The 12,184-nt window shown below is 34.0% G+C and overlaps 1 protein-coding gene across 1 annotated transcript in view; it reads left to right on the plus strand.

The window, feature by feature from the left end:
• Cacna2d1 (calcium voltage-gated channel auxiliary subunit alpha2delta 1) overlaps window positions 1-12,184 on the plus strand; it is a 366,878-nt gene that overhangs the window by 273,259 nt on the left and 81,435 nt on the right. The window contains exons 7-10 of the mRNA XM_090332896.1: window positions 3,613-3,744; window positions 7,129-7,198; window positions 9,398-9,448; window positions 10,581-10,680. Coding sequence (XP_090189022.1) covers window positions 3,613-3,744; window positions 7,129-7,198; window positions 9,398-9,448; window positions 10,581-10,680 — 353 coding nt within the window. The remainder of the gene's footprint in view (window positions 1-3,612; window positions 3,745-7,128; window positions 7,199-9,397; window positions 9,449-10,580; window positions 10,681-12,184) is intronic.

Here is a 12,184-nt window from a genome sequence, read left to right on the forward strand (position 1 = left end):
TTAGTCGTGGATTCTGGCGATTAGGCTGCGGGCACTTCCAAGGCCTCTGTCCAGCACACTACAGATGTTAAGAGGAAGGAGAGATGCATGAAGCATCAATTGGGAATGTGCTCTACTGTCTTTCAAAATTGTTCTGACCATCTGTTAATCCAAATAAAAACCTTATTTCTAAAAAGTAAGATATTTAAGTGAAGTTGGCCGGGGCCAGTCAGAGAAATTCAGGGATTCAAGTACTAAAGGGAAACAGCCACAGCCAGCTTTCTTTTTTGAAACATTAATGAATAAGTTCTTCAGGTTGTTTTAGTATAGAGTTATTTTGTGAGTGAATAACGTAGTATCATAATCCAAGGTAATATTTGCTGGAAGTAAATTTTCTAGGGACTTGTTTTAAAAAATTTGGGTTCATGGAAGAAATCTGTGTCATAGCTTTTACTATACAAGTTATGATGGTAGAAAAACAGGAGAGATTAAAGATATTACTTGGGAAACATGGATGGTGTGACATTCATTAGGATGCATTGTATATGTATACTGGTTTGTTGAATGAAATCCCTTTGTACAACTTAAAGATAGCTAAAACAAAACATAAAAATAAATGATGGTACTCCCTAACCATCTAAACTTATTGTAATATAAAGTCAAGGAACTAAGAGCAACTTTTAGCTTTTCTAGTATACTTGATGTTTGGTCCAGTTATAACCACAATATTTCCTTTGAAAAGTCTCCCAAAGTACAACTCACAGAAAGATGTGGGATGTGGAAAGAGGTAGGGAGAAAGGGACAAACCTTGTATGTGAACAAATGTGACAAATGTGATACACATGTAAACTAGTAAAGATGCTAAAATGATATTTTTTTAAAGGTAGGAGTAAAACTATCAGGACAATCTTGTTTTAGCATAGCTAGTATTGTGCTGTAACTTTATACTCCATTATTTGCAAATTACCCAGTTATCCCAGCTTTATTTATCCTAAGTATGTTAATAATAGAGATGCTAATTGTTGTTTATTAGTAATTCTGAATTAGTTATTTATTTTCTGTGATTTAAAAAGAGAAAACTCTATTCATTCCAACTGTTAAAATGATATGTACCTATACATTAGGGAAAGAATTCATAATCTTATTTATAAAATATAGATAAATGGCATAGATTCTAAAATAACTCATGTGTTTTTGTTTTCTTTAGGCTTTATATATCTTCTTTTAAATATAATTCAAGAAAGAATTACAGTATGGTATTTTATCCGGCTTGTTCTAATAATTTTTTGAAATAAATTTGAGTAGCTCTTGTGCTAAAATTCTCTGATAAAAGCTAAGCAGAATAGTTGGATTAGAGACTGTGTGTGGTTGTACCAATTATGCATTCCTAGGGCAGATCCCTTGTATTTTGATCTCTGGCTTTAGACATTCATATAATGACTAAGGCTTAAAAAAATGATAACATTACTGAGTCCTTATAAGCTACACTGAGAGATCTAGTGTCCATATCCTATCTTTACCCTCTGTTACGTGCAGCCATCAAGCTTATGCTTTGTTGATGTGAAATATATATGTATATATATATGCATGCTCACAGACCTGTAATATGTAGATCCTTCTTTCATGCTGAGTTAACTTAAAAATCAATTCAGTCACCTGGGTTGTATTTTTTTTGCTTTGATGCTTTGCATATTTGTAGATGAAAGCGTCTTGAGAAAAACACTATAAAAATCTACCTGAGTAGTGCTTAGCTAATACAAAATCTTCTACTGTATAACTATATTGCTTTGATGGCAGAATTATTTCAGACCTTGTTTTTTTTTTAACTCAGAACATGATCACAGAATTCACAGTATATCAGTTTTTATTAGTAATTGTTATGGTATCAAATAAAATTAAGAAAAAATTAGCAGTCTTGAAAAGCGATAAAAGTTTATTAAAAATAATTAGATATCAGTGGATGCTTGATGTGAATTAAAGAGTCAAGGAAATTGAAGAGATAGAAGAGATTGTGTATTAATAAACTGTAACTAGATCATAAATAAACATTATTATTTGTGAATATTACTATAAAAGCCATGAATGTTTAAAGAAAATAGACTGTTCCTCCTTTTTCTGTGATGTACAGTATGTAAATATAAATATTCATGATTCGTGAGTATCAGTTTGGGTTATCTATTCGAATATAAATTTTCATATATCTGGCCACTTAGTGTTCATTGGATCATGCTTTTGAATATGAATTTTTCAGTATCTCAGATGCACTATGGAGCTAGCCCAGCTCATGAATATTCACATACACATACACGCACGCACACACACAACTGATCTTTCTGAAAGTAATCACATCCATAAAGATGAGACTCTTGTTAGTTTTCAATAATGAGAACCGCACCAGGGTGCTGGTCCCTGAACAGTTTTAACAATAGTTCTGTTTTCTTTTCATTTCTTTTTCTTTTGGTTTTTTTTTGGGGGGGGGAGAGGAATGATATCAATAAAAAAAGATGTGTCGTATCTTTCTAGACAGAAATGTTCCTGTTTACCTTTATAGAAGCCTGTGTGTGATTTAATCATAGTTGGTTTGTTTGCTTTGTTCACTATCGTCAAAGAAAAGAGGGAAAGAAGACCATCTCTCCAATCAATATCCAAAGCACAATTCTGCTGATCAGGCTTGATCAGAGTCTCAGAAGCAGTTTACTAATCTCTGTGTCAACTGGAAACTTGAAAATTACTTTCCATGCAAAAAAATGACATGAAATTATCTCTATATATTGAGTATGGGGTACTATATTCTGTACCAGATTGATTTATAATGTGTTAGCATTAGGAAGCTAAATGGAGGCTCATAATTATAAGGTACACATCAGCACCATATCACAATTTTTTCTCCTTCTCTTGAATAAATTATCTATATCTAGCTTACTTACCAAAGATCTGTAATTAGTATTATATTTTAAATATTAATTAAATAACCAAGGGAGCAAAAGGTATCGACTCATATTCACTGATGAGGTATTAATAGTATTAACTAGGTCCTATTTTTCAAATAGTATTATCGTCAACCACTGAATGAGGTTGTTCTTTCTCAGAATATCCCTCCCTCTCTCCCTCCCCCTCCCCTTCTCTCTTTCTCCTTTTGAGCTCTCTCTCTCTCTCTCTCTCTCTCTCTCTCTCTCTCTCTCTCTCTCTCTCTCTCTCTCTCTCACACACACACACACACACACACACACACACACACACACACACACACATAGCATTTGTAAATTGTGCTCAATAAAAAACGTTTGGAATGTTCAACAGGTGAAGAGTGTTCTTTAAAGAAGACAGTGTGAGATTATCACCCCACCTGCCTTTAATTTTGTGTATCTGAATGGCTCTTGGCCGTTTGTAGCTGAGAGTGTGGAGATGTTTTTGCTGGACACGATAGTGGAAAGGGTGCTATGTTACATAATTCTTGACAATTAGAGATGCATTCAGCATACATCTGACAGCAAAGAATTGCCTAGTAAAAAATTAAATTGAGCCATTGCCATGAAGAGCATTGAGAGTGTATATTATTTTGTGAACATTAGATTTAATTTTTAAGATAAGTATCAGTGAATTGACTTCTTTTTTCCCCCACTCTCTTACTAGCAACAATTGTGTTAAATGAGCTCAATTGGACCAGTGCCTTAGATGACGTTTTCAAAAAAAATCGAGATGAGGACCCCACATTGCTTTGGCAGGTGTTTGGCAGTGCTACTGGCCTGGCTCGGTATTATCCAGGTGAGTGCTGAGTGACTCAGTAATCATTAACAGGAATCGGAAGTACACTTTGTGTTTTCTTTTTCTTTCAACCAATTCTGTAATTTTGAAATTAGGCTGCACTATTTTTATGATAACTCTCAATTGATCAGTATCACATTAAACTGAAACATCTGTGAAATTAATGGTTGCTACCTGGATAAGGCCAGGCTCTGGTGAACAGTAATCAAGCTGCTGAAGGAGGAACCTAAACAGGAGGTTACTGTGGAATCTGATTTCAAAACCTCAATATTCTTCATTATTATATAAGGTTTTTAGATGAAATAAAGAATAACTTCTAAAAGGAAAATGAAACATGTAAAGTTAGTGTATGCACATAGCCTGTTGAAAACCCTTTATGTGGAATGTCTGCTTGTATTCTTCTGCACCTTTAGAGCTAGCTGATCAATATGAGCATATTTTCTTTTTCAGTGGCATGGCCAGAGTTTTCTCTTTATTTCTTAACCTTCTTTCACTTTTATTTTTCACTTGCAAAGCTTTTAATATCTTTATATTTTCTATGCAATACTTTTTTTTAAAAAATCATATTTGTTCCCTAATTCAAATTTTAAAATTCTACATCTATTTCCCAAGTAATGCCTTATTGTCAAGTTTCTCTTTCTCCTTCTAATAAGAAAGACATTGCCTTACCTTAGCATTGCACTATTCAGAGTGTCAGTACCTTTCTCCCTACACACTGAGTTGCAAATCATTCTCTAACTCCAAGCCACATCATCTGTCATTCATAAGCCTTTGGAAGCCAGGTATGAAGAGCTATGTTGAAAAGCTAAGACCTCAAGTTGGAGTTACATAAGGAGACCTTATCTCAAAATCAAACCAGAACAGAACACAATAAAACAAATCAAGGAGAAAAAACAGAAAGCATCTTTAGAGTTGTCCTTACTTATTTCTGTTGCTATTGGAAGTCATTATATGACAGGCCCACCCCGCTTCCAGCAATACCGCGCATGCCCTTATCTTTTACTTTGTAACTTTCTTTTTCCACAGAAAGGTTTTGCCCTTTTTTCTTTCAGTCACTTCATTCTTAGCGCATAGCTTATAAATGACTCTCAAGACTCTAGTCCATAATTAGTTCTTTTTTACAACTTCTATTGGAAATCTGTCATGACAGTCTATCTAATGTATAATCAGTTACTCATCTGTATTACAACTGAGATCAGGTGATATATAACTTCTGACAGCTTGATTAAAATTTTTGTGAAGGCAAAAATCATGTTTTACAAAACACAAATTGGCATAGACTAGTCAATGCAGAGAGATGGTCCATGTCCCCAGTATATCTCCTTTGTAGTTAATAAAAAGTTTAGGTTTTCAGCTTCCTGGTCACATTAAAAAAAAAATCTGTGACCACGAAGTCAATGTAAGTCATGCCCTATGGTGCTTTGGGGACAGTCTCTTCGAATAGAGGATGGTAAATGTCTTTGTCTTTTGAGAAAGAGCACAAATAACAGTGGCAGGGATGCGAGGCAGAAGGCTTATTAAGAAGATGTCAAGAGATAGGGGATGGAGCAGAGAGCCCTTCTCAATTCTCCTCCCTAATGGCCTATGTGTCAAGATTCAAGTCCATGAAAACAGATGACTATAACCTTAAAAATTAGAATTTAAAAAAATTCTGCAATAGTAGCTATAAACAGCCCTAAAAGTCACACTGATCTTTAATAATCATTTGTATTATCCAGTTACAATTAGTTCCACAGGGAAGCTTTCCGAGAGTAATATTATTCTCTTGTTCTTTGCTTTGGTTTATATTATAATAGATAGCCAATTTTGTCTTCCTTTGGAAGTTGTCTAGAGTATACCTTTTTTTTTCAAATCATTGCAATTTATGCAAGTGCTAGTGGAGATGGCTTAACAGCCACATCTTAGTGACTACATATTACCTAGGTGTAGAGCCTTGCATGTATAGTGCAACAGATTTGCATTCTATTAAGCAGAATATCCAAGTAAAATGGTAAGTATAATTCAGTGTTATGGTGAAATTTCAGATAATTCATTTTCTCTAGCCTGTCAAGTGCCTATACATATTTTTTAATCACATGTGAAACACACTCAAGCACTCCTCTAGAGAAATCCAATGTCCCAACAACAATATGAACAACTCAACGTCCAGACACTGTTGGTTATATATGACTATTTCCATCATGTAGTATGACTTTTCTTAATTTAACTAATTAAATGTGACAGAATACTGAAGTTACTCTACCATATTCATCCCAGTTGCTGCCCCAATATGTAATAAATAATGCCTGAATCTGTTGGATAGCTTCAATTCAAAACTCTTCTTGGAAAGTGTAAGAAATGCCAAATGCAGATCCTCTGCATTCCTCTGTTCTATCAGGGAAGAAAGACAAATATGTCTTAATTTACATAAAGCAAGTTTCTCACCCCACTTGATTGTTCTGGTAGTTCTGTGCAAATTACTCTGTAACAATCTCTGTATTACTTTGGGTATAACTTCTGAGATTGTGGAGAATCTATCCTGGAATGATAGATAGGTCCATAGCAGCACTTTGTATTACTGGAAATTTTGTGAGCTATCCAGTATATTCATCAATGAATTGATTTTTGCTTGAAAAGTAAACCGATTGATTGTGTTGGCCCTTGCATTCAGAACATGACTAATATTATAAAAAAGATACCTGATAAAAGCCTAGAATTATAATCCATCAATTAGATCCAGACAAGACCTCTACCTCAAGTTAGAAAATTCACTTTAACTTATTGAACAAAAATGCAATTAGCCGTCATTTGAAATGATGTTTCTATCAAGAGAATTAGTCCTCAGTTCATGACTATTTGCTTTATTATTTCCTATCACCTAAAAAAAAAGAAAGAAAGGAAGCATTCCTATTATCTTGAGACTACATTAATTATAAGATGGCTTTGAAATCAGCAGTTTCTCAAGAATAGAGCTCTACCACATATTCTAGTATGAAGTCAGGCACAAGAAAACATCTGTGTTGCTCAGTGATTTGCTGGCTCACTCGTCCACATCATGTGAAATAGGTTAATTGTCCAGTAGACTTAGTAAAAGACTCATCTGTGGCTCAATGTTTTCCTCAAGAGAAAGTCATTCTCATCAATGATCATTTGGGGATGTTTTTGTCTCTCTCTTGACATCCTAAAATCTTAGGGGAAAACTAAAAGGAAATATAAAATGAGCAATGATTCTTTCCATAACTCTCAATTCCACCTTTTCCTTCAGTTTCCTTATTTTGTAAGATATGGATTGAATTTTTTATTGCATCCTCCCACCAAATTTTACTTATATTTGTAAAATATGTCTAATAATTTGGCTTAATTGTTTTTCTTTTTTTCTTTTTTTCTTTTTTTTGTTTTTTAAAGCTTCTCCATGGGTTGATAATAGTAGAACTCCAAACAAGATTGACCTTTATGATGTACGCAGAAGACCATGGTATGAATTTTTTTCACAAGCCTTTAAACTATGATAGTCAAGAATATATGTCTGTACATATTTTAAAATATGTATATATTCACTATTATATATATTAAAATGAATATTGAAGGCAAGAGTCCTCTATTATGAGGAGAAACAGTATATTTGTCTACAGTGATGTTTTTGTTTGTTTGTTTGTTTTGTGGGTTATGGGGCTTGACCTTGGGCTGGGCATTGTCCCTGAGCTCTTCAGCTCAAGGTTATAGCCATACACTTGAGCCAAGCCCCACTTCCCATTTTCTAGAGGCTAATTGAACATAAGAGTCTCAGGTCCTTTTGTACCCATGCTAGCTTCAAACCTTGATCCTCAGATCTCAGCCACATAGGTAGCAAGGATTACAGGAGTGAGCCACCATGCCCAGCTAAGAATAGTGTTTTTAAAACAAATATAATTAAAGGTAAATAAAAGCGGTGAATTCAATTGGTCAAAGATTATATTGTTGCAATTGATAATTAAATTCATTTTAAATGGACTCATTCATGTTTTACATTCAATTTTAGATCCAGATTTGTTTCAGGTAGTAAGGGTTGCTACTGAAGCCCTCTCCATTTGTTTAGAGTAGGATTTTTAACTGACAGATGGTATAAGGTGGGATATAGTTTGCCTTTGGCAGTGCACTAATGAGCATTGGCCCCAAGGTAAGGGATGCCCATGGATACCTTCACCTACATAGGCTTCATTTCTCCAAAAGCTGTATTTGGTCCTCAGTGCTAAAGACACTCATTCTCCTAATACAAGCTCAAAAATAAAGCTCTCAGTAATCTGATTATATTGGAATTACTGGGAAATAACTATCATTTTAAAAATTCTAATTGTGTTTCATTTGAGTTTTTAAAATATACAGGATGTGATACATTTTTCTTAAATGAGATCTCATATACTAGTATGTTGTTCACTACTTTTGCATACTAATGTCTTTGAATGCATATTCATGAATGGGGAAATTAAGGTAATTCAGAAGATATTAAGATATCCTCTCTTATTTGCTATTTAATTTTCTAACTCTTACACAAATACTAAGTTTGCACAAATACTAAGCAGCATAATTGTTGACTCAAATAATGTCTGAAACTCTTATGGTAAAAACTAACTTCAGTTAAATATTACATAGCAATTTGTATAAACATTAGTTGAATACTCACAGACACAATATTATTCCTGACAGTTTTCCCCCCAGTCTATCCCTATAGAGCTCCAAGTTATTTAATGAAGTTTGAGTTTGAGATATATATATCTTTCTTTTTATTGTAATTAATAGAAGGGTTACAGTTATATTCACCAGATAGAAGGTGCATTACTTCACACATATTGATACCACATCTCATGTTTTTATTCTCATTTCCCTCCCCCCAGTCCCTCCCCTCATCTTGTTTTCTCCACTTTCCTTTCCTATTTCAAATAAACAAATAAACATATATACAATATACAAGATAACAAGGTAAGATACCGCAACAATATGAGAATAACCAAGGGACAACAAAAGAGATGAGAAATAGCACACTACATTAAAAACAACAATCACATATTATATGGCATTTGTTTCCATATCCTGGAGGTTCTTTCATTTAGCCTCATCCTATATGGCCTTTTGTACCTAGGTTTTGAGCTACTGTAATCCTCTGCTAGGAGAATCCAAGGTTTGTACTAATTATTACAAATGAAGGAAACCATTGAGCCTTCCTTTAGGTCTGGCTTACTTCACTTAATATGAATTTTATGAGGAGATAATTCTTGTACAAGTTCTGAACTCTTTACTCTGTCAACACAGCCCTGAGTAGATAGCAAGTGCACAGCATGTTGTCTGCAAACTAATTGACCCATTTTCGGGAAGCTTTCTGAGAAGATAGATGTCGACAGAGTAATGGACCAGGGTCTTGGAGAAAAGTTAAAGTTTAGATCAGGTTCAGCTCTGCATTTGGAGGATGTAGGCTCTCTGATTTATGACCAACTGATCCCCAAGCACCTTTATAATATAGAGTTTTGGGTTCCTTAGGGATATGGCTAAATTTAAGGAATTGCCATTTGGAACTGATTCTTTTGGTGATTTTCAGAAATAAAACACTTGAGATCCACCATTTATAATTCTGTAACACAATAAATATTAATCTTGGATGTGCCTCAAGACGGGGAAAAAAATCGTGTTTTCTTTGTTTCAGGTATATCCAAGGGGCTGCATCTCCTAAAGATATGTTGATTCTGGTTGATGTGTGAGTATTAAGTATGACCTACTTACATTCTGATATTGTAGGAGTGTTCGTAGCTCACAGGAATCTACTAAGATTAAGAAATGAAAAATAAGGTGAGAGAATAAAATAATCAATAGACACAGAGAAGCTGTGTGGAGCAGCAACCAAAATAACAAACATCAATTTTTTTCATTGAAAAATAAAAGTGAGTACCTTTTATATCTGCATCAAAATTAATAATTATAATATGGTTCTAAAATCTGAGGGAAAATTTCTTATTTTCAATGAATATCACACAGGTTCATGTGTATGTGTTATCATGCTTAGATATTTGCTTTTAATATTTTGAGCAATATTTAAAGTACAGAGTCATTAATAATAAGCAGACCTGTTGCACATAAAAACAGAAAAAAATGAAATTATTTGGTTTCCATTCAGCCATTAATGATTAACCTTTAAGGATTTAGTAACAAAGTAGGAGAATATAAGTATCTTATTTTGAAGATTCTAAATATACTTATTCCTGTATTTCTAATATACAGGAGAAATATCAGGTGTTAATATAATGTACATTTAATTTGCTACATTGTTTCCTAGTAAAATATGTCTGACTCTTGTGTGTAGGATGCACCAGTGCAAACCAGTCCCCTAACAAGCCAGGCTATTATTCTAGGACCTCATAGACTATATAGAGATGAGAACATTGAAGAAAAGACTAAATCCTAGACAAAATTGTTTTAGAGTAGAGAACAAGATGCTTTGTTCACAAATCTACTATTGCCGTCCTTATGGAGGTTAATAATGATGGGTTAATGAAGTCAAGTAGTGGACTTCCTTGGCTACAACTGTAACTCCAGTGGCCTGTGGCTCTAACTCAGCTCACAGAAATGGTGTTTCACATATATTTCCCAGATGAGTGATTATACAAAGTTTTTAATGAAATATACATTCCTACTAGCGCTGGTAGGGACAAAAAAGGGAGACTTTTTAAATGTATAATTTCCATTCCATCAACGATCCTTTTTCCTTCTGATATTTTAGAAAAGAAACACATGGCTTGAGTATTAAGTACTTATTAGAGACGCAGTTCTCTTCCCTTGTGGTGCTGAATCCATAGCTGGTGACTAACATGGAGTGCTTTGTGTGTTCACAGGAGTGGAAGTGTGAGCGGGCTGACCCTTAAACTCATCCGAACATCTGTTTCTGAAATGTTAGAAACTCTCTCAGATGATGATTTTGTGAACGTGGCTTCTGTAAGTGTGAGATGATGCAATTTTTCTGAATTTACATCTGCAAATTCTATCACCCTGTGACTTTAGATACATGTTAGGCTGAGTGAGCTATGCCTCATGCTTTATCCACATCTTAACTGGTCATTACTTCCATGCTTGCATCCCTTTTTAGTTCCTAAGCAACTGAAAAAATGAATTTGAATGAATAGCATTCTTCATAGTCTCGTTCACTCAGAAGTTCACAAATAGGTAATCTGGGCCCCTTTACTCACTGATCTTTGAGACATCTCAGAGGTAGCATCCTGGACGTTGGAATAAATAGCAGTTTTCTATTTGGGGTGATGCTGATATTTACCTTGGGCAAATGTCCAAAGTGTATTGTGTTTATTGAGTGTTTCTTGCTAACACAACAAACCACAAATAATTGAACCGTTTGGAACCATAAAGTCCTTTGGATGTATATTTGATGGTTCTTTAGAGCTACTGTGATCTGAAGCAAATGAGATCTGAACAAATGATTGTTACTATGCGACATTTTAGTTGGTAGAATTTGGGCAGAGTCTTTCATATTCTGAGGATGTGGGTAAGAAATTGAATTGGTGCTGAGGTCATTTAGAACTGAGTATATCAGTGTGAATCTGTCTCTGAAATCACTTGGAGAGAAAAAAAAGTCAAGATAGTTGACCTGCAATGGATTTTTCCTCATCCACAGAAGGATGTTATGCATGGTGGAGGAGGCAGGAGATCCAAAATAATTGAAGGGAACTAAAGCTCTAGGTAGCTAGATTCATGATATTTATTAGGAGTTAGAGAATTTACCCCTAAAATGCTGTTAGTAGAATATGTCTGGAAAAAGTGTAGCTATAGAAAATATTCCCTAGATAATGTTTTGCATATCATATATTCTTCATGAGACTTTAAATATCTGTACAAGGAATCCTGTAAACATCTTTTTGAGATTTAATAGAGGAAAGAGGAATGTGACTGAAATTAAAGGAACTGGGTAGTTTTGCTTCCTCCATGTTCTGAATTCTGCTTCCTGCTTTCTTAATTTGTCTGTGATTTTCAAATTGTTTAGTAAAACTTGATATTGTATAACTATATAGTTATGCAAAGAATACTAAGTGTCTTCTCTGATCATTTTTTTGAGAGATCAGGCATTGAATTTTACTTGTCTTTCTCAACTAACCAGAAAATTAAAAAGTAAATAAATAAATAAAATTAGACTGTAAATTCTGAGTAGCCTAAACCAGAGACTTTATACAATATCAAGTTTTACTAAACAATTTGAAAATCAGAGTCACTGTTAAAATATTATTTTGTCAAAGCAAACAAGAAGGCTGCTAAAACACATTACACAAGTGTAAATTTGGCAGATTAGAGGAATTTATTTATTTTTAAATTTTTATTTATTTATTTTTATTTTCTAGGTAATGTATGGAGGAATTTATTTAAAACCAGCAGATACGAAATGTGACTGATATTCTTTGTGTGGCCTCTTCCAGCACTTAAATCTCAGTTGTGA

Source organism: Megascapheus bottae, chromosome 5, assembly GCF_031878675.1.
Source record: "Megascapheus bottae isolate mThoBot1 chromosome 5, mThoBot2.hap1, whole genome shotgun sequence".
NCBI lineage: Eukaryota > Metazoa > Chordata > Mammalia > Rodentia > Geomyidae > Megascapheus > Megascapheus bottae.